Source organism: Dysidea avara, chromosome 11 (genome assembly GCF_963678975.1).
Source record: "Dysidea avara chromosome 11, odDysAvar1.4, whole genome shotgun sequence".
Lineage (NCBI taxonomy): Eukaryota > Metazoa > Porifera > Demospongiae > Dictyoceratida > Dysideidae > Dysidea > Dysidea avara.
The window spans coordinates 14,136,438-14,161,004 of NC_089282.1; the positions used below are offsets into that span (position 1 = coordinate 14,136,438).

The following is a 24,567-nucleotide window of genomic DNA, read 5'->3' on the forward strand; positions in this document are numbered from 1 at the left end:
CTAAAGGCCTGTTTATATTGTATGCATAGCAGGGCCCTGGCACTGAAACATTGCTGAGCACAAAGAAGTCCCAAACCCGTGGTAACTTGATCCTCGTAGAACACTTTTAATCTAGGCATGTGTAATATTTTTTCATGCATCTTTCAGTGTTGAGTTGTTCAAAATGTCTGTTGCCTCATGCATGTGGGTTATGGAACTGTGTATAGTTACCATGGCTACAATGCATAAATTAGTCTTTGACAACAATGATGGAATTTTAATTAATTTTGAAGGTATATGTAGTTAATTACATGTCATTATAAGGACTAAGTATGTCATCATTATAGCTATGGTATGTCATCATCATAAGTATGTAAGTATTCCATAAGTATGTCATCATCATTATTGCATGGATAAAACCATAGATATTAGAGCACACACCTAATATCTATGATAAAACAGCCTACTATATGGAGAAGCTTTAAAAATTCCCAGACAGAACATGGAAATGATATTGCAATTATTATTTGTGGACTATGGCGGTACACAGCTTTACAAGAAAAGTGGGGGATGCCATCCCTACTTTATTAGCTTTGAGACCAACCAAAAGGTTCCTGATTATCAAGGTATCCTTCCAGGTTGGTATTATTCTTATTCTTATTAGTACTTTACAGTGTCCAGCACTGAAGGTCTGACAGCAACACGTGCTGCAGCCTTTGGATTACAGGAACTGGAGACTTTTGTAATGATTACTTAACTTAGCTAACAATAAGGTGAAACATGTGCTAAGGGATACTTTGAGACCTTTATCAAATGCCCAGATTATGCAGGTGTCCTCATTTTCAAGTGCCCTGATTAACAGGTTCTAATTATTGGGTGTTTCAGGTGATGGTTCCCTTGTTTAAAACATTTTTTATTATAATGATCGTTTGCAAAATTCCTAATGCTTGTTAACTTTTTTGTAACTTATTCATCATTAACGAACACCATGTACATCAAAGAAAGAACGGTGCTAGATCATAGATAATTTATGGGCCTTCACTTGCCCTTCAGACAAGCGTAGCTCAATAACGGCAAGAGCAAGTGTGTGGGCTTGAACTGTTATAGAAGTCACTTCTGTCTGACAGATGCTTTTTTGCATACTGCATACAATGTGGACTTGCCTTTGTCCTCCTTTGTGTCCCATTTTTTCACTAACAGTGCAAGGTGCCAATTCACAGTAGTGTATACATGTTATTGATCTGTCTAAAAACATCAGGTATAGCCAGTATTCAACTAAATAAAAACTTTCCAATTTGTGGAAGGCACACTAGCACTGAAGGCAATTTTGGGCTTGATCATACCTAACCTTTACTACCAAGGTGCCATCAAGGTATTGTGAGGCTGGTTTCTGGTCATGATCCCTACTATATGGTACTACCATACTGTATGATGTGGCTATAGTGATTTAAGTTATACAGATTTTGTACAGCTAGGTAGTAGGTGTTCACCAGCATTTACAGCCCTTGCAGCTCCAGCCTATACATGGCGGCTGTGAGCCTACATAGTACTTGTAGTATACAACAAATGCCACTCTTTTGCATGTGTCAAATCCACTTCAGTGGAACGGCAAATCTATATACTTGCATTTGTGTATAGGTGGATCTGAGGGGGACTTTGCCCCATCCCTGGAGTTTAATTAGTACAACATTTAATTTATGTACACCAAAAAAAACAAACAAAAAAGCAGATGTGGGAGCTTACACTCTATGCAACCAAAGGGTAATTTGGATACTTACATGAAGAGACTGCACACTTTTATATTGAGTGTTTTGCTTGACACTGCCTCATAGTGGGAGAGTATAATAAGGTATGATTTCACCTTTATTTTCATTGCCACATATAGTGTCAGTTGAAACTACATAGTTATGTACTTATACAGCATTGGCTAGAGCACAATCATACATTGCCCTTTAATGTGGGACACTAAAAGTGTTACACCATTATTAACAATGGGATTGCTTTGCTTCCAGAAATGACCTCAGTTGTCAATACCCCTTGGGGATAGCATTCAGATAGCTGCAGCACTGAATCACAAATTAAAGTACTCTAATAGAGCAGTCAGCTATTAAAGCCAATGGAATAATCATTAATTTTGTTGCCTTGGAAATCTAGTCAACTGCCACAAATAGAAGACCACAGTATGACAACAGTTTACTTTTTGACTTGTAACTTTGTTTCTCTGTTTTATAGCTGCTACAAGTATGCCACACGAAATCTGTTCCCCTATACATCGAGTATCCATTTTTTATCAGTTATTTGCTTCCTAACTGTATTATGGTCTTCTTGTAAAATGGAGAGAAATCTGCATATAATTAGCAGCAACACTCAAGAGTGAATCAGAGATTTAAACAGAAAGTACAGCAGATGTACTTGACAGGTGATAACTCATAACCATATTTATACAGGTACTTTTGCTGAAGTAAACTGTTTACTATCAGCCGTGCATGCATGTTCTCTTTCATTTTTGGCAACATTACCATGATCTGTACTAAATTGATTTGCTTACAAGCATGATGCTTTATAATTCCTCATCGTGCATGTGTCTCATAATATATTTTTGCATGCTAACATGCTAGCTACATGATTTTATTGATACAAAAATGCATATCAAAACATATGTATGGGATTTGTCAAATGAGGCATTTTCAGGTGGTCAACATTAAAAGTTTTCAAACACTGGGTTAAACCTTTAAAAATTAAGAATTATGCATTAAACAAATCTAATATCTGTTTAATATCTTTTTTGAAACCTCAACTTGGTAAAACAGGCTGATCATAAAATCTCATCATTCCTTGTCCTTTGCTGTCCAATACAAAATACATGTATTTTACACTACACACAAAAACACTAATTTACAACCTTTAACTCACAAAATTTCTACAGAACACCATACAATAAAAGAAAGCCCTTGAATTTCTCTAATCAATTCCGGCCGTACAAATGGGAAAATGTTGCCATAGCGACAGTTATTTGCTGCTGATGATGACAATACGCGCTCCATACATTAACCTATTGGAAAATTTAATTATCTCGCTGGGAAAATCCCAATTTACAAGTTGTTATCCTCAACCAAATTCGCTAAATTTGGTATCATTCCACGCAGCGAAGGATGCTTAGTAAGACTCCGACCGTACAAATTGTTAAACAGGTTAGTTGATAGAAATATGTTTAAAAACACGTGTTTTTACGGGCATTGGAACACGTAAATTTCGCGGTACAAGGCTCCTTTTTAGCTACCCCTCGTTACCACACAAAGAACTTACACATGAATCGAATCGCCTTTCATCAAGGAATATGATAAACCAAACTTCGTGTCTGTCAACCAAAGTACGCGGAAGTTATGGTGCCTTGTTTAGAGGATGGTGTTATTTTATACGAAACGGGCGTAACCCATTCGAAAATCCGGAATATCTTACAAAAGTTTTGATATGGCTAGGGTTGTAGTCTCAAGTCATACAATGCCTTTAGAGTCTCATCCATGACTGAGTATTGATTTGATTTGATTTATTATTTATCCTCACAGTAGTCGGCAGAGCCGTTCTTCCCTACTGGATCACACATACATACAACAGAGTACAAAAACATACAGACACATAACTACTCAAACAATACAAACACAAGAAACTAACTGAGTAGCTGCTGAAGTAGCTGCTATGAGCATCATAGTAAGAGGCTGCAAGCCGGAGTCATGGCTACCTTATTAAATCAATAAATACCTCTGAAGGATCTCTCCCTGGCAGTGAGAAAGGGAAAACTTTTGTGTTGTCTCTCGGTTGTCTCGGATATGTAAATTTTCGGTTATCGTTTTGTTCACCCAAGTTGAGTCCATAAGCGCCTCATAAAAATAATTACCTATATATGAGTCAGTATTATAAAGCGATTTCGTGACATCATGGACGAGAGAAGCATGAACAGAAGCAGTAAACTGTCTAATAAGCTGAGTTGATTGCCATTGTTTGAGGTACAATGTGTGCATTTGTATTATCAAGTACTATGTTTTTCCTGTTTCTTGTCTACCCCTGAGAATAGTATATGAACAGAACATGGCTTACAATTCAGCCTTAAGTGATCAACATTAGGGCTTGGAAAATGTTAGGTACAACATAGTGTACTGCCATTAGGCCATGCAGGTAAACTTGATACTTGTTTCTCAACCATGGTATGGGTCCATGGATTCTATGTGGGAGGGAGGTCATTTTATATATGTACACTCGGCTGCAGGTTCGAGGCTACCTAGGTCCAGTCATGAATTTTTTCTCCTTTCTGCAACTTTTCAAACACACCTTATGTAGCTAATGTCTTTGCATCTAATGTCTTTGAGCAGGCTGTAGGACCAGGTGTCCTACAGACCTTCAGCACTTGTGTTGTGAAGCTTTAATAAATAAAAAAATAAAAAATTAACACCTATCGATGCTAACCCCATACTGCCCATACAGGCAGCTAGGGTGGCGATCAAGTGGAGATTTAACAAAGCAAATGTTACCTGCTGGAATACTGCTGCTACCTGTAAACCCATTGTCATTAGATACAAAATAGAAAATTTATTGCAGTGGCCTACACCTGGCACTGCTGGCAGGATATTTTATTGGTAGCTAAACCCTGAATCTTACCTACCAAGCCTGTACTGGGGGTTACAGATGATAGGTGCAGTGTTCATTGTTGAACAAAATACTCACAAACCACTGCAAAAGCAGGTTATCCACTATGCAGAAATTAGTGGATCAAAATACGTGTGCATGTGATTAATAAAATTTGAGGCAAGAGGATGTAAGTAATGCAGTTAGGAATGAGAAACAATTAATCTGGCCTTAGAGTGTGATTTTGGGGTCATGCAACTTACAGCTAAATGTGCTGTGCTGCCATGCTTTATTAGACTTGTGATTGAAGCTCTTGAAATGACTAAGGTTTACAAACTAAGTGTATATAGCAGTCTTGTAGTTAGAGAATGAGAAAGTCAACTAGGGTAGCAACCCACCCAGCTAAACTGGAGAACAAATACCAACTGTTCATGTCTTTGAAGGTCCAGGTAGGACTTCGGGTGCTCACACCTTCATCTGTGAGACATGCATGGTACAGCCTCCTGTAGATGACTAGTCCTGCCCCAGGAAGATCTGCTGGCGCTGACTCGAAACACCTGAGTGGCACACGGGTGTCCCAGTGCTGGTTCACTGGGTGGGTGTGACTGCTAGTGGCAGCTAAAGGTTTTGCTTTGTGTGTGTGTGTATTGTGTACCTGTTAGTCTCACATAACCAGACCAGTGTTTTAATGTAAAGGCTCCCAAGCTGAAAAGGGTTTGCTACAGACATGGGTCTCAGTACACGAGTAAACTAGCTAATACTTCAGTACAAATTTGAAAGTACTGGCTTTATCTCAAATTTCCCAATGTATTTGTAAGTTTTTTGCTAAGTACATAAAGTACTTATAAGTATTTTAAGCACTTTTAAAGTATTGTGTACTTTGTATGCATGTGTATACTAAGTAAGATTGGAAAACACTAGAAGAATTCATGAAGTTATATATTATACTTCTACAGCAAATGACATGTGAGTTATGGGTGCTAATTTACAGTGTGATAGGTTGTCGTCATAATTTCCATGTTAAAACAGCTCGCTTCAGCACATGGAGGAGTACGGGAAAAGTACTATATCTTATTTGTCAGTTCATGGTGAATAGATTAGTAGCTTGTTTCGGTCATGATTCATTAAGCATCTGTAACTAATTTGCCATATTGTTGCTGTACAAATTATCAACTGTTCCAACTGTGTAGTGCTATAACTCAAAGACCACTCATCTTACAAGGCTGAAACTTTGACACCCACTCCTTTGTTACAAAAATGGAATTCGAGAAATGTGCAAAGCTTTTGCTCAGTCAGTTGCATTCAGCATGAAATGACAAATCCATACATGTGCTTGTTGCCATTTTGAGTGGTGTAATCAACACTTCACATTTCCTGCTGGGTGTTGTCACAATTTGCCTATTGGAAGTGTACCAGACCCTTTTAGCACGGGCACTTATAATCTCTAATTGATATGCCTTTGCACTGAAATAGTGGTGTGGCAGCAGGAGACTTTGTATGTGTGTCTTCAGTAATAATCCATGCCAATAGCATCGCAAAAGAATGGTGCAATCTATGTACATGTCACACTTCCAGTTTTTTTTTTTTTTTGGCCACTATTGTGGTCAAATTAGTCTAGTGTGATTATATTCCTGCTGCAATTTTAATATCACTGCAAATGTATAAAGTGCTCCCAGTCATTTTCAGCTAAAAGATGATTTAGGAAATTAGGACAATACTGAGCATGACAGTTCAATTTATAAAGCGTCACTGTGTCATGCATTAAGTTTCATACTACAAGTTGCTGCAGAGATTTATAGATGTATTCTACACATCATGGAATTTTTCATTTATTGACCAGTGAAATAAAGAATATGCTGGTGTGAATGCCAATCCAATGCAATAAATTATCTGTATTATCTATGCAACAGGTAAGGTTTATAACTAACGATTGGTTAGTAGGCATGTTTCAAAGTCAGTTTACAAACTACATAAATAAAATTAATGTGTTTTGCTTCATGCATACTTACAAAATTCTTACTGATAAATGAGCTTGGCTCCAACCATGCAAAAACATCACACGTCCCTAATAAGTGGGCGTAGCTCACAAAAGAAGTTGGCTTGCTGTTAGACTATAGACTACAACTCTTACGATAACAGTGCATTTATATAATCACATGGATTTTAATACCAATCAATTAGTGGGTGTGGCTCCATATGTATAAGCCTGCAGGCAGTAACTGTCGCAAAGACAGAGCTGTCACTCCTATTTAAATATTATCAATACTAGAAAAACGATATAATATATTTATACAATTTTTGAAGTCCAGCTTCGTTAAATACATAATATCAGTCTTATCATAATTCTCAGCAGCAACCTACGTACATTGATTCATGCATACCTGCAGACTGCAATACACCTACAGCTACTGATAATTGCATGACTACATATGCCTATAGAACACCACTGCAACTCCAGCATACATAGTAGTGCGATTATATATTGCTACTGTATTTGCAAAATTAAGGTGTACCACGCTACTATTAAAGTGCAATGGTGATATCAGTAGTCATACTAGATCGTACTTTTCATAACTACACGTGATACATGCATGTCTACGTGTATAAATATGTGAATGTGGCTACAGTGGAACCTCTTTTAATGGACCCTCCCTGTAAAGGACACTGTACATTTAACCTCCTTATAAAGGACAGTTACTGAAGTCCCTATAGACCTTTACCAATACAATTTACCTCTGAAAGAGGACAACCTCCTTATAACAGTAAAATTTCACCAAAATTGGTTGGTCCCAAAGGTCCGTTAAATAGAGGTTCCACTGTATAACTTTTGTAACTGCTTTACTAGAGTATCTCAATATATAGGTACTTGTGTTTTAGTGGAAGTACAGCTGTGTGGTTGAAGAAACATTGAACATGAGTTAAACACATGCATGTACGTAATGTCGAGAATGACTGGTTGTTCAGTATGTTTTACTCTAAATTAAAATTGATTGTTGTTAATTGACATTACAAACCCACTGCGATAATTCTTAATCCTCTCACTATTCTTTAACATAATTATACATAATTTGTATGAGCAGAATAATTACAATAGTTGTTTTGTTTGTTCTTACTAATTGCAGTGTCTGGTCAGACTGATGATCACTCCGAATACAGCAGCAAATGGCCAGTACATCATTCAAACATCATGAAGAAAGAGTTTTCATTCTAAAGATATGACAAAAATGTATTTATAGTGTATTTAACCATAAAATTACTTTAAACCAACAACAGTTACGGGTTTAAAATTAACTGATGCGTTGCCAGTACTAGTGCAGGTGTGCGTAATAAACATGAAAAGGGTCTAAGTAACTTAGGTACCTCCAAAAATCCACCAAAAAAACTTCACACCACAGGGGTCTAATTAATTTAGTAACTAGATGGCCTTGTGTCATGGCGCCTGAGCGAAGCAAAGGTGCTACTACAGGGCCTGATCATGTGGTACACAGTAAGTCCTGTTAAGTTGGTCTAAAAAAAAAACTACTGTGTTGACCGGTAATGGTCATGCAGCCTTCCAAAATGAAGAGACAAACAATAGCAATGATGTTACTGGTACACATTTTCTTTGCTTGGAATGATTGTGGCACAGCCATGTAAATACTGGAGAACACATTAATACTTACGTAGCTGGTGAGCAGGCAATGTGATTAAAGTTCTGCACATCCAGTCCCATCCTAAATTATCCTTATAGTTCATTCCTCTACCTCTGCTTATTTTTTCATCACACGGACTCAGTGATGTCTAGTATCAACAGAATGTACAATAACAAACACTTGATTGCTTTCAATACTAGCAATCAGGCTCTTATGGAATGAACAAAACAACCTATAATATTATCAGCATTGTCATTAGGCTAACACCAAGAAGTGATGATTGGCTTATTGTGAATGAGGCATTCAGTTGTTGGACAGACAGACTAACTGATACAATGCCTCATAAGCAGTAAACTATAGTAAGGCGATGGACCAGGGGAAAGACTGCCTGTCTGATTTACCTTTACATTATATGGGACACAGGCCTTTTGTATCTTCTAAACCAATGCTGGCACTAGTAATCTGTTAGTCTGTGATTGTACCAGGAGCTTTATAATTACTGCTAGGTGCCTTTGTGTTTATAAACCCCTCGTACTAAGTGTTTACATAAAAAGGTAGTCAGATTTTGGAGCTACGCATTCCCACATTGGTACATAATAACATAATATACTATAAGGGTTGACTCTTCTGAAGCTCTTTAATAAACTCTAATAAGTGACTGAATTTTGGAAAATCACCCATATGGGTGCACGTGAAATAATTAGAATTTTCATGTTTGATGGGTTGCTAATAAGAGGACACAGTTTTGAAAATATTTCAAGTATTTTATTGTAATTTAAGGTATTGAGAATGACTTAAAACTGTCAAGAATTAGATTTGTACTATACAGTTTGTGATTTGATCATTAAATACTTTAGGTGTCAAATGTGCCCATATGGGTGGTTTTCCAAAATTCGGTCACATTAAGCAGATGTATCTGTTTAGTTGCATAACCCCAAAATCAATGCACACGCACATGCAAGCTTGGTAATTGTTTCTCATTCCCACCTGCATTACTATTCATCCTCTCGCCTCAAATTCTATTAACGTGTGCACACATTTTGACCCAGAGAAGTCTGGCCTTACAGCACAGAAAAAAATATTTCCAGATAACTTTAAATAAGAAGGCTAATTTCTGCATAGTGGATAACCTGCTTTTGCAGTGGTTTGTGAGTATTTTGTTCAGCACACCTATCATCCATAACCCCCAGTACAGGCTTGGTAGGTGAGATTTGGGGGTTAGCTACCAACAAAATATCCTGCCAGGTGTGCACGTGGGCCACTGCAATAAATTTTCTATTTTGTATCTAATGACAATTGGTTTACAGGTAGCGGCAGTATTCCTGCAGATAACATTTGCTTTGTTAAATCCACACTTGATCACCACCCTAGCTGCCTGTATGGGCAGTACAGGGTTAGCATCGATAGGTGTACATATATAAAATGACCTCCCTCCCACATAGAATCCATACCATGGTTGAGAAACAAGTATCAAGTTTACCTGCATGGCCTAATGGCAATACACTATGTTGTACCTAACAATGTCCAAGCCCTAATGTTGGTCACTTAAGGCTGAATTGTAAGCCTTGTTCTGTTCATAATTATACTATTCCCAGGGGTAGACAAGAAACATAAAAAACATAGTACTTGGTATTAATACAAGTGCACACATTGTACCTCAAACAATGGCAGTCAACTCAGCTTATTAGACAGTTTACTGCTTCTGTTCATGCCTCTCTCTTCCATGATGTCACGACCCTGAAATCGCTATATTAATGCTGCCTCATAAATACGTAAATTATTTTTATGAGGCGCTTATGGACTCAACTTGGGTGAACAAAACGATAGCCTAAGTTTTCATTGTTCGGTTTCGACCTTGGCATTTCTCTAAGAACCTTCCAGGTTAGTAACTAATCATAGTACTGTAGCGATTAAATGACACTTACTGTAAACTTATATCACTTACGGCATCTATAGCTCTCATGGTCACTGAGTCGCGCGAAAAGTCCGCTCGGCATTGTATTGCGCCGGGCGAGGCGCCGGGGAGTGATAGCTACCTGCTGTACTGAATTGGATGATGTTTAGTTTGCATGTTTGAATTAATGTGTGACACAGTAACATAACAAAACAACGAATTACAGTTTTCAATTAAATTAAGGGCGTGGCTTGCATTGCAGACACAGTACAAACTTCCCTTACCCTTATGGCGTTTAAGTAGTACCCCCAGTTGCGTTGTGGCATGCTTTACAGTACTTGTTCCTCACTCCCATCAAGAGGATCTTCCCAGCCTCCTTGCCAATGATGATTCCAACACCAGAATTGGAATTACACGAATGCTTATGGACACACTTACTGCAGCTGCCATCCAACTTTGATATTGTACAGGAGGTAGCTAGTATTGAAATAAAATTCTATAATTGAAGGAGTATGTCAGTTGAAAAGGGGACATGTCGGTGCCATTCTAGATTTTTCATTTCTTAAAATTGGAATGGCTTAGCCATGTGAACAATATTGTCAATAAGCAATCAGTTTTAAAGTTCATTGCAGTCTCAAAATAAATCATATGGACTGAGAAGTTTGCGGAGATTTGCTAAGTTTTTGCTCCAGCGGCACTGATTTGTTCACTATAAAGTGATAGTTTCTATTGTAGTGACATTTATACACATATTTTTTCACTAAAATATGAATTTCAGATTTGCAAGTACTATGCATGAGAAAGAGCAACTCTTGGCAAACAGGATGATGCCAAATGAACCTCAATACACAATAAATCCACTCGTCATTCATACAGCAATGCAACTGTCTGCAATATATTTCCAATGGAACATCTTGATGATTCTAACAGATTCATTCATATTTCGTGACATGTTTGGATTATCTCGGATTCGCTGCTAGATTATTTTAGCCAATTCCAATAAGCCATAGTGAGCACTTATAGCATAAACTATTGCTCGTCATAATGATGCCAAAGTCGGAGGTTAAATATGTGAGCGATTCTAAGTGAGATTATTGCTGTGATTTGGCATAGACTCTTAGTATCTGGTTAGGTCTGACTAGTAATGTACAGTAAAGCTTTAACTACAGGTGTAAATCACTCCAGAGAATTAATACATGCAGAGCTTTAAATTAGAAATTCTGTATGTGTACTAATGTTCCAATGCTCCACAACACCTGTCATGAATACACTATACACAGCATAGCCAGTCTGTGATGATTCATTTAAACAAAAATACCTCAAAACCTAAAAAACACAGCAACAGTATTATAAGCCTATTTGCACCTGCTTAATTGCTTTGATCTTAATTAGGCGAATCACCTGCAGTTGACTTCAAATTTCCGTCTTTAAGCAAAACTTTCATATGATCATAATAATTCAATTGTGTCCCAAAATTCTGTTTAATGCCCACCACATGATCACTTAAATTTTCAAATGGCACTTGCCATGACCCCTTCAATTATCATACAGTACAGTAGAAGCACTGTATATTAGGAATCATGGAGTTTTCGGCTATCTTGCCCTTCAAAATTACCTTAAAATATCTCACTAGCAGGGGTTTATTAAATGCTATCCCACTAGGGACTTGTGAGAAGGCTGAAGCCTGTCAATACAGGGCGTCAGAAACATGTAGCTAAAATGTTGAAGAATGCAGAAAAATTCCAGACCCAGTGGTGACTTGAACTCTTGTAAGATATGCGCTAAAGGAGCCACAACAGCCAGGATCTGAGATATTCTCTGCATTCAATCTTCTCTGATCTGAAATCTTCTCTTCTCTGTTGTCACGCTTACAGGGTAATCTGCTTGATGGAATAACTTGAAAATCGGTCTGTACATGAAGTTGCTAGTGCAAACTTTTTTTGGTTTCAAAGTGCTTAGAGAAGGATATATAAAGAAACACCAAACATGTAATAAAAGTGCGATTGACATACTCTATAGAACAGTCACTGCAAGTAAAAACGTGCACAAAAATGTCAGAAAAAATTCTCCAGGTTTTGAACCAGGGACCTCCACACCTATACGTACACTCTAGCCCTTTGTCACTCTGCCACTGCTGTCAGTTGTTCGCCTCACTTAATTTCTACCTTATAAATGAAAGTTCTGGTTTAGTATACTAGAATGATAACTTGTAGATCTATCAGTGGAAATTCTAGAACATTTTATATGTGTTGTATTAATTGAAGTGCTCAGAAAAAATGTGTGCTCTATTAGAGTACTACAAAATTATGAAAATAGCCTATATCAAGTGTGTCATGCAGCCAGTGTGGGCGGGCGACATACTCATTTTACGGAACCAGAAAATTCCATTTTCATGTATCCGTAGCTCCATAGCCCAGCTATCATCTGGATATATGCGCCTTCAGAATTTGTCTTATTTCAGTTCTTTGTAAAATTACTACAGCCACACAGTCTTCGATGATTCCTGTGTATAGTAAAGGGGGAAAAGGAAGTATCAAGGCTAACCACAGGCTAGCTTTGGAACGTGCAATTGCAAAATGAAACAATATCTGCACAAAAACAGCCAAGCTGTAAAAAAAAGTAAAAAGCTTGGGTGAAAACAGGTTGTGAAATCAAAGGTGATGGCCAACAAATGGCTGTAATGATGTTAATGCTAATAAATTTTAATAATGGCTGTGTACATGATTAAAATTTATTAGTATTAACATCATTGCAGCCATTTGTTGACCGCCACCTTTGATTTCACAACTTTTGCTTTTTTAGGCTGCGCTTTTTTCACAACTTGCTCAACTGTTTATAGTTTGAATGTTGTATTTTTTCACAAATTATCTTGACAAAGCCTCAAAACTGCTCTTCATCCTCGTTTGCGTACGTAGGGGACATATCTATTTCAACTTGAAGGGATAGGCCATTCCTGGCCTGCACCATTGTTTTTTCAGTTGTTAAATGCCTGTAAAATCTGAAGGGAAATAATTCACAAAATCTGAGGAGAGTCACCACACTTGTATTTCAGACTGCCAAAAACAAACCACCTCAGAGCAAAATTTACCTGTGCAGAAGTTTAATACAGACTTCAGTTTGCTTTTACTTCTTACGTGCAAGCTGCTTTTACCATTTAAGGATTTTGCTCACATGGGTGCATACAGACAAACTAGTCTCACTTTTCCAGACCAATATATGCCAGCTGCTTATCAATATACTAATTTTATAAGTGCCGGCTGTAATTGGTCTGGTGACATTACCATTTCTACTGGAATGTAGCGGCATGCACAGTATAGCTGTGGCAGCAGCTGTTTCCATGGATACCTCATTTTGTTATGCTAGTGTTGGGACTATGCTCCATAGGTAGTGGAAAGGGGGGGGGAGAGATTTAACCTCAGCTGATATCTTGCCAAAATTATCCTTCTTGGAGTGGGCTGAAAGCCATTAAAAGATCAATACACTCTAAATACCTTAATAACAGTCAAAACGCTTCATAAACATGTTCCTAAAAGTAGTCAAGAATGAAATAAAAAATTTTCCCTACAGCAGAAATCGAACCACCAACCTCAGAGTTGGTGTATTACCACTGTACCAGTGCTTCTAGGCTATTGATTTGTACTGCTTATAAATACTGTATGTTTATTAATCCTGTAGTCAACATTGCCAAAAGAGATTCTATAAACTGCAAATAGCCTATTTTAAATACTTTTGACTAAAATAGTTTGTGTTTAGTTGGTATACTTCAAATTATACCTATACTTAATTCTGGTGAACTTTGTGATATTGTAAAACCTAAAATGGCTACAGCTTCTGGGGGGGAAGGCGCACCCCCCACTGGCCTCCAGACCCCCTGCCACCAGAGATTCTATACTCTGGTCAGCCCCTCCCCCCTCACATCAACTACTTCCTCTGCCACTGCTATGCTATATAACACAGCTGGCACAAGTGACAGGTTATTATATTTATTACTCAGCGATATTATCCCATAGCAACGGTGGCTCTTCGTTGCCAATCAGAAGTAAACCCGCCAATACATGTGCCATTTGTACTAATTGCTTGCACACTGTATGCTGTACTACTGAACTGGTAATGGATCATAATGTTACCAGATCAATTACAGCCGGCGCTTATAATCAGAATATCAATGAGCGCCTGCGTATTGGTCTGGCAATGTGAGACTACAGACAAACATAGACAGGTAGATATGTAGGTGATATACACACTTTTATGAAAACAATTTCAGTAAACCAGGTGCACGTGCACGCCCACAGCTGGCCTTCAACTGGCTGTGTGCACGTGCCTGGTTTAATAATATACCTGTACATCACTGAAACAGACAACTGTAAGCCTTAAAATAATCACATGTTCGTGTCGTGGCAGTATATTCACAAGTTATTACTGTATGTTGTGAATGTCCACTCCAATAAGTTCTCAGGCATTTAAAAGCATATACAGTAGTTTTCCATCAGGATCAATGACTTACAGAAGGTAATGTACACAATAAAATGTGTACTCAAATTGAAATGTATACAGCAGTGCACAAATATGTTATTATATGGTCAGTCCTTAAACAGGGGAAGTGGGTTGGGGGTTAGAGTGTTGATGCAGATGAAACCCTTTTGTAGCCCTTTACCAGCTGATATTAATACTAAGCCATTTTGATTACAGCAGTAAAATAAAATAATTGTCAATTGCAATTTACAGCATTTATCAGCGTAACTATACATATACAACTAACTGTTGATATGTCCCAAAACAATGCAGCTACTCAAACAATTTTATTTTTATTGTACAAATTCACTATCACACATGCATAGCATTTCTTCATTCAAAGATATGTCAGTGAACTGCTCAATAGCAAGTCCATTACAATGATAAAGCTACACTAGGCTCTAACAGATTTCTTTCTTTATAAAATAAAGTTTTCTATGGATTAAGTCACTGCCTGGTCTAGGATTTTTTCTGCAGTTTTAGTTTCAAGTTTCATTAATAAACACATCAGTCCTGCATAATTTAATAACAAGTTATATAGATCAAGTACAAGTTGAATTGATAACTGAAAGGGTATCAGAAATTGAAGGATAGCTATAGCCAGAAATCAGTATTAGTTTAATTTTTAATGCCTGAATTGTATCAAGATAATTACAACATTTAGTAAGCTGCTGTTATCAAGATACATGGTAGTGTGTCATGCAGCCAAGAAGCCACACCATGCATGTATTGATGGGAAGAAAGACAAATTTTCAAGCATGCATAGCGCCATGGCCCCTTCTCCAAAGCATACCATTTTTGCATTGTGGTTGTCCTCCTGGTAGGACAGCAAATTTGATTAAATTTGTACCAAAATACATGTATGAGATTCAAAGTTTTGATTTTTTTTCGTTTGTTTCTTCTTAACTCTTAAGGGGTCTATGGGGGTTTAGATTTCTTTTCACACACTTTGCAAATATTTTTATGTGCAACTTGATTGCCTTGAACTTTGGTGTAAATTAAGAGCATAATAATTATTATAAAGAATTTATATACTATGAACCTAGGGGAAAATGCAGTTATCAAGGAGCATGATCATTGTGTTAGATCACTATAAATGCAGCTAGAAATGGCTGTCATTACAGTGTTTTGGTGGATGCCCTGCATTTTAGGGGGAAGGGGTCCTTATTAAACAGTAATACTGAACATTTATCAGTGCCTGGAAGCACAGCCTCCAATCTCTACATCTTTGATTCCCACTCTATAAATTGAAATCCTCCTCTGGGAAATCCTATTTACAGACTCGGTGGTACAAAAAAAATGAAACGGGTATTACTACTTAGCATAATCCAGACAATGATGTAACATTATGTTTACTTGGGATCTAAAAGTTTATTCATGTTATGTTCATCATTTTTATACCAAGGGTATTTTAATACAGGTACGTAGCTAGTATAGTATGTTGTCTTTTATTCTTTCAAATTAGCAGTGTATACAATTTTTCTGTAAAGTTAAATATGATTTTTCTTCATTTTTATGTACATATTAGCTATTCTTTCTACTCATGCAGGTGATTAATTCACTTCAGTACTGATCATCATGGCCACAACTGTTTACCACCACGTATTCCTGATGGTATTATTAATGCTACGATGTTTTACCTTATCAGGTGATCTACTATGTAGTGCTTGATTTTCACTATTGTATGATATGCTAGGTGGTCAGAATTGTGATAGTAACATTAACGTTGATAATATTGAAAGGAGAGGTGATCTTCGAACTGAATTTGGGAGACAAGCAATTGTACCAAATTCTGTGTTTACGTGTAGTGGACGAATAACTCGTATCAGGGCAAGTTCATCACAACATAGTAACAATGATCAAGATCCTTATTATCAGTTGTGGCGTCCTTCATCAACAAATCCTAATGTGTACACAAGAGTTGGTTCAGTACGGTTAACTAATTCTCATGCATCACGACAATCTGGTTATTGGATCATAGATATATCATTTTCTGGTAATGATAGAATTGAATTTCAAGCTGGAGATGTTATTGGACACTTTGATCCTGGGCCTGATCCACGATTTCGCCTATGGAGCATTTCAACCACTGGCTATACCACTTACAGTAACAGTGCTCTAGATCAAGCTGACATGTTTGATATCAGTTCAGCAGAGTATACTGTTGCAAATCAGCAACCATTAATACAAATAACATATGGTAAGGCTACCTGCATAACCTGTTAATGTGCTTACATACCAATGAATAACTGTATCTGCATATGAAGCACTCAGGTACTAAGAAAAGGTTTTACCAAAATTAAGTTGCTATCTATATACATATCATACTGTAAGGTAGTACTGTATAGTTGGCAGTGTTGGGGGTAATGCGTTACTTATGCAACGTGTTACGTAATAATTATTACTTTTGTGGTAACTAAGTAATATAACAAAATACGCTATAAAAACAGGTAATATAACTCAATTTACTTTACCTACAAATGTAACACGTTACTTAAGTAATACAGTTACTGTAACGAGTCTAACATTATGTAGTATCATTACTACAAGTAACAAAGTTACTAATCTCATTAGTAATCCACTGAGTAATGCCTAGCTACAACAAAGTAATGAAGCCTACTGAATGAAGCTTATTCACCAGCTTCTTACTAATAACCAAGATTTGCACATTGTCCAACAACGCAATCATGTCATGTGATAAGGTGGTAGTTTCACACGTTATAGCTTAAGGTTGTGGACACAAAGTAATATAATATGTAATATTATTATAGTTACTTTATTTTATGGGTAATATGTAACTGTAACTAAATAGTTCAGTTACAAGTAATATGTAATATGTAACTAGTTACTTTTAAAAAGTAACTGTCCCAACACTGATAGTTGGGATCATGAAATTTGCACCTCCCCAGACATTATATTGACCAGAAACTAGCCCCACAATACCTTCATGAAGCCTTGGTTGGTAATATTGTTTAGCTACAACAAAGCCCAAAAATGCCTTCAGTGTGACCCAAAATGCTTCCAATAGGTTGCTACAAAATTTATAAAAACATTTACTGCATACTGACTGTCTGACTTTACTGATTGACTGACTGGCAACCTAACTTACGTTAATGCCAATAAAAGCTAATTATCTCCATTTGGCATGCTGCAGTACTTACAATGCACATACGTGACTGTCTCTGGGAAAACCGGTCTTATCGCCCATTTAAAAGTATCGAGAAATGTCGGTTTTAAATATTCAGAGTGTTGTAGCTGGTCAATGGTGGTAGCTACGCATACCAAATTTTCACACATTTTACAACAATTTCTTACCTTCCAGATCATCCACTGAAGAAGTAGTCAACAACTCTAAGTTTTCTGCCATTTAGATAGTTTTTAAACCGAGGTTGACTGTATCAGGCAAGTTCCAAAAAGGGTGGGAGGTGGGGGCCCTGGGAGGCGGGGGCCTTGGAAGGCGGGAAAGATGGTGTTAAAAATTGAAGAGGAACATGTTGGGATGAATTAAGCCTAGTTATGGGCCATTCAAGGCTCAGAAGTGGCTAAAATGAAAGGAAATCTACAGAACAGGTCATTGTCCAACACAACTGAGCTGTACAGCCACACACAACTATTTCCTGATTGGCCAGGTCTCCATCAAGGCCCCAGACCACTTTTATGGCTCACCACTGTGCTTTAAAAAAAGCAGCCAACAAAAGCAGACCACATTACTCTGGTCAACTGTGACAGTGAAACTTGATAGTGCATTCATTAAGCTATGGGTTTGTGTGAAAAATTCCTGTCTTGGGTAATAAGACCGGTTTTTTGTAGATCCAGTCACATCTCTTGTTTCACTACTTTATATTGCTGGAACCCTAATTCATTTTTAAATTAATTTTTAATTGTACTAGTTTGTTAATATGTTATTGCATAGCTATGTCATACACGTGTAGCTGTGACTGCTTTATTAGAGTACTTCGATTTCTGCTTGTTTTGAGTGAGCTATGTAATAGAGTGAGGGGCATGGTTTGCCATGTCTAGTTTTCTACAGTAAAACCACAGCTGATTGCAGTTAAGTCATAAAGGGGCATAGTCATGGTGTGCACTGATTGTTAAGTGCAAGGCACACGCTCTGGTCATTTAGGGGTATGGTTGGATCAGCAATCATTTTATACTCAGTTGTATAAGTGCACCTACATGCATCTACTCCACCTACAATAGTTTAAGTGCTTCAAATAGTTTTGTGGCGTCTGAATACACTCCTTAAAGGAAAGTGTTGACGCAGAAAATGAATGCTTTGTTTCCTTGCATGAAGAAGAAGAAGATAACCATGTAATTGAAGATAAACAAAAGAGAAGTAGATATTTGTCGGATCAGAAAAAGCACATGCCACCAGTTATGGTGGAATGGAATGGTGGCCATATGCTGCTTTGATTGGCCCCTAGCCTTGTGACTGTGGTCAGGCTGGCAGGAAGGTAGGAAATCGGGTTTCGGTGATTTTTGTAAAATAATCAATATCCAGCAGTCTGTGAGTGTTTTCTTGTTTTTAACACTGGATTTCAAGGTTTAATACACTAATGCTATTTCGTAAAAGTGATTTTAATTGCGTATCATGTTTTTATGATGGTTTTTACCAGCAGCATTTTGGGCAGTGCCTGTCACTTTAGAGGGGAGCTCTACTAAAGAATACTACTGTACTGCTTGACATTATTGTTTTCTTGTTCTATCATTTTACTTACTTTGCAACTAATAGTTTAAAGCACTCAAGGGGCATGAAGATGTCTTCACAAGCCATGCCAAAGCCGCAACCCCACAACTGATGTACACTATATTAATTGTATGTAAGCTTAATGTTTGAATGACACTCTAAATAGAACACACCACCACTTCTGCCAGCCAACAGTCTAGCCCACCTGCCACTAGGCAACTACTTACTTCTGCATCAACCATTCTACAGTTTGTCTTTCTGCACACCATTCCAACTGCTCACAACAGCAACATCAGCCTGCTTCACAACCCTGATCTCTGTTTTCTGAAATTATGCAACTGTCTCCAATAGAATATAATCTCCATCAATTTTGCAGACCTTGGTGTTTGTGTAACACCCTACCACTGGCAATACTTTTGTAGTTTTAGATGTAAATATCACCTTAATTTTATTTACTATTAAATTTTACACATGACATTGACTTATACTTGAAGTGTCTTTTGTTCCCATTAAAACTGATAGCAAATACACTTTAAGTGGATGGTTTCATTGTTCCCATTAAAATACCTGTAGCAGATGAGAATTTATTTTCCTATGTGTTTCAAGCTACACAATTCACTAGTCACATAGTGGTTTCTGCACTTATATCTAATGGGAGAGGAGAGTTCCACTTTGACGCATGGTAGCTAAAGCCAATAAATCATATGCATTCACAGGCTTTGGGAGAATTGAAGCCTTTAAAAAGCAGCTACAATAGATAAAATCACTGCAACAGTCATCATATTTAGGGGCACTTAAAGCTCTACTTGAAGGTGCTGGAGAAGTGGTTGTGGGATGATTTGTGACAAAGCACTTCTGATGCACTTACCTTTGAGTCCAATGACCACATCATACATCCATTCAATTTTATCTAACTTGTAGAACAACTTGTGCATAACTTGTTCTTAGTGTAATGGTTGGTGGAGAATTAACAAAATACCATATATTTTCCATTAATAACTGTAGGATATGTTCTTGTTGTATTGTACATACATACACCTTTTCCCGTTAAAACATGATGCTAAGTAAATTGCTCCTTGAAATGCCTCACCTGTTGTATTAGTTTAGCAGCCTGTGTATACAACCTGTTTGGCATATTTTGGCAATGTTTCCACTACATCAACATATTCCTGGTGTAACAATGAGAATATCCAATGAACACAAGACAGTACTACCAAGCAAACCATAGTCGCTCAAATCTGCTGAGCTCAGCTAACTGATACTATCACTTCCTTATCACACCCTAAGTTTTAAACTTCCCCGGGCATCATTTAATCATGCAGTGTACTAAAATTAATCCACATCATACCTACCTAGCATTTGTATAATAAACCATTTGGGTAATTGAAATTTGTACCCACATACATATGTATAGTATTCATGTACTCCTGTGCATACAATCAGAGTTGTGTGTGATCAGAAGATTGTTCTTTGGGAAAAAATTGGATCTTGTTTGTTGGTAAGCAGAGTTACTCCCATTTTCTAGGCCTAAAAGAGGGGCATAGTATATGGGGAACCATGGAGGTATGCTGTTACGGTATCAAGGTGTGGTCATTTACATCCCTGGTTGGTTCTGTGTTTCCATATATATGTGGGTATATACATCTGGTTGGATTCCATTTCCCGTAAATCCCAATACAGCCAAAGCATGTACATTTGCTTTGCATCCCCACCCCAGTTCTTAATATTCTGGATTCTGGAAAATTTTATACATTCAAAGTGACTTTTTACAATTTTGTATAATTGTCAGATGATCATTCTAAGTTATGGTGGTATCTATATCCTTGGCTTTTAGCTGAGACTTAATTGACACTTAACTTCTATGAGTTACGTTATAGAAGTAAACCAAGTACTGTAGATAGTTATTGTTATTTTATTTCCCCAAATGATGAATTTTGTCTATAAACATGTTTAATTGTGATTGCTTTGAATCAATGGCCTCTTGTATTAAGATCTTTTCAGGGTGTATACACATTAAAGTGTGGTTCTACTTGTTGCAGAGTAGCAGTACGTGTAGTAGAAATTCAGTATTAATTTGTTTTCATTTGTAGATATTCGATGTGACACCATTCTATCTAATGGAGCAATGTTGTGTAGTCCAGGAATGGGTTATCAGGGAGATACTTGTAGCTTCTCATGTAATACTGGTTATGACCTTACTGGTAGTACTACTAGAACATGCCAATCTAATGGACAGTGGAGTGGTTCTGAAACCATTTGTACAAGAGGTTTGTTGAAATATGTTAAATTCACCATAAAATTATTGTACCTTTCTTATTATAGTACATTGTACATCACTTCCCACTCCTGTCAATGGAATAATTGATTGTCCATTAGGAGATGATAATGTTCTTTCTTATGAAGATAGTTGTAGATTTACATGTAACATCGGTTATGTGTTAACTGGTAGTAACACTAGAGTCTGTCAAGGTGATGGTAGCTGGAGCGGTACTGATGCAATTTGTACAAGAGGTTTGTGTTGTGTAATTTAAATATGCATAATACTTATCATCATTTAGTTTCTTGTCCAGTTCTTCCTAATCCTGACAACGGAATGGCAAATTGTCAAATAGGAGATGACAATGTTCTTTCATATGAAGATACGTGTGATTTCACATGCAATGCTGGTTATAACTTTGTTGGTAGTAATATAAGAACCTGTCAGGGTGATGGAAGCTGGAATGGTACTGAGACATTTTGCAGAAGAGGTAAGTTGTGTCTCCCATTAAGTGTGGTTGTTCTCATTAATTGGGATCACAATTTTCTTCCAAAACATGAGCTAGAAACCTATCTCACTTATATACCTGCCACAACAATTAGAGATTTTGGTTGCAAATTGAGCCCATGCACACATTCCATCGAAATAAATTTTAGCTGAAAGTGCAATCTCAGAGCAAAGAACTCCGATATTTTCCTTGGGTACCCCAGGGAATTCCACCAAAATTGCTTATACGTAGCAATGTCAGATTTTGTCAGATCAATATTAGGCCTGTTCTAGCATAATGTCAAATCCTGAAATGTAGTTATACTGCTACGTATGTAGCTATGTTCCATCCATTAATGAAATGACAGTGCTAGCCAGCTCACAATGGAGAAGAAATTCATTTGTGACTCAATTATAAAGCTAAATCACTTTACCCTAATTGAAGGGGTCAGTGGCAAAGGTACGTATAATAAATGCCATTTGAAAAATTATGTGGCCATGTGGTTTTGAGACATAATTGAATTTTTAAAAATGAAATGGCACATGTTCCCCTTTCCACTGACCCCTTCAATTTATGCAATAAGTTCAGTTGTACCCTGATAATGCGTATATGCATTTCTCATGAAACTATTTCAGCAACTTTTTAAGATGCAATGCTTACATCTTGAAACTATCTTGAAAAGGACTTTAATTCTTTGTGTAGATGGGTGTAAATGGTAGGATTTACTATAATGCTAAGAATAGCTAATTAGATAGACTATATTGCTACCTTTAGTAGAGAATTGACTCAAAATCAGACCCCCTCCCTCTCCAAATTTCCAAAACTATCCATAGACTAACTAACTGCATGACTGATTCCTTCAACCAAGCATAAATCAATACAGTTAGCACTACAGGTTTGAATATTTATTGTTCCATGTCTCTTAAGTCCAAGGCATGTCGTTCTGCCTACCATAGCTACAATACATCCATCATGGACTTATGCTTTCACTGTTTTACTTGTTGATTAATGGGTGCTAGCGTGTCAACTTCTTGAGTTGTCATATTACTATCCATAATTTTCATTGTAATTAAAGTGAATGGATTAATCGCAGAGGTGCTTCCTCCATACGTAATTGCTTGTAGTGGGTAAGACAAGAAGCAAAATAGCAATATAACTAACTAATAATTGGGGTGCACATTGAATATACCCTATTTTCTTTTGATACAGATTTCATGGGCTCACTAATCATTAATTAGGTTATGAAAAGTTAATAACTGAATGTAAGGAACAATCAGGAATTTCAAGTTTTGAGTAGTGAAACAAAGTAGATTGCTTATACGTACCTGCAGCTAGCTATTTTATTACAAATTCATGTTAGTTTTTCATGATCAGCCATGTTGAAGTAAAGATAATAATGCGTACTGACATACGTACATAGCTACAGGGTGTATACTATATACCTCCTCTTTTCATTAATTTATTTCTACGATCCCTGGCTAGCTGTTCAAGTTACTAATAGTGGTTAATGAGCTATCTAAGCAAGTTGATGTTATGGTACTTCTAAAAACCAGGTGCCAAAGCAGTTAATGTACTATCCCATTCTAACTAAATAGGTAATTTATCAATAATGTATACAATTTAATTTATATTCATGCTATTCAATGCTATTATTACTTCAGCTAGATAATTAGATTGTTAATACCATACCTGTTTCATTGCCCATACAAAAGTCTCAATAGTAGCAGTGAAATTTATCCCGTATTTCATTGGTAGCAGTGAAAATGTTGTAATTGCAATTTCATTGGCTAGAATTTATGTTAACAATGTAGCGCCAATTAGTGTTGACGCGTGTTTAGTACATAGTGACAAATTGTGTGCATAGCAATGCTAATGCACAGCATACGTATATGTAGGAGTATGGTATTAACTGGGAATAGCATGGGTAGTAGTGAAATTTGGGATAAATACCACAAGTGTTGCATTCAAAATGGGTAAAATTTCACGAGGCTAACAAACCACAGAAGGGTGTGTGTCTCATACTTACATGAAGGCTGCCCTTCACGTAAGTACGGGACACACACCCTTCTATTCAAAGGAATTTGTTATTTCTGGTAGCCTACAAAGCCAGATACTCTGTTTTTCAGTTGTATTGCGCCCATTATAGCCCATTGTGAAAGGTATTCATAACTTCTTCAGGAACTTGCTTCACCCGCTTTCAAGCTGGCACAAATAAACCACCTCAAAGCAAAACCTTACCCACGAGGAAGGTTTATACTGGTTCTGTGCAGCCTTCATTTCTCACTTACAAGCTGCTTTTAGCATGTGCCACTTTGCTCATATGGGTGCGGAAAGACAAACATACTGATCATACAAAAAAAAACACATGTTTTTGGGAAAATAATTTCAGTAAACCAGGAACGTGCCCACAGCCAGCCTTTGACTGGCTGTGGGCATGTGCTTGGTTTAAAAATTGCAGAAAATTGGTCCATTTCTTTGAATGGAAGAATCATTAGTTTA

At 37.1% G+C, this 24,567-nt stretch overlaps 1 protein-coding gene and 1 long non-coding RNA gene across 2 annotated transcripts in view; one reads left to right on the top strand and one right to left on the bottom strand.

The window, feature by feature from the left end:
* Positions 1-7,718: 7,718 nt before the first annotated feature.
* Positions 7,719-10,021, bottom strand: LOC136237884 (uncharacterized). Its single transcript, XR_010692627.1, has 3 exons — positions 9,888-10,021; positions 8,262-8,379; positions 7,719-7,806 (listed from the first exon to the last, which is right to left on the bottom strand). It is a non-coding gene; the product is annotated as an uncharacterized lncRNA (long non-coding RNA).
* Position 10,022: 1 nt separating this feature from the next.
* LOC136237878 (uncharacterized) overlaps positions 10,023-24,567 on the top strand; it is a 28,084-nt gene continuing 13,539 nt past the window's right edge. Inside the window, exons 1-6 of the mRNA XM_066028122.1 lie at positions 10,023-10,112; positions 16,187-16,285; positions 16,334-16,837; positions 21,415-21,591; positions 21,647-21,835; positions 21,883-22,071. Of these exons, the coding sequence (XP_065884194.1) occupies positions 16,216-16,285; positions 16,334-16,837; positions 21,415-21,591; positions 21,647-21,835; positions 21,883-22,071 (1,129 nt within the window). The 5' untranslated portion in view covers positions 10,023-10,112; positions 16,187-16,215. The remainder of the gene's footprint in view (positions 10,113-16,186; positions 16,286-16,333; positions 16,838-21,414; positions 21,592-21,646; positions 21,836-21,882; positions 22,072-24,567) is intronic.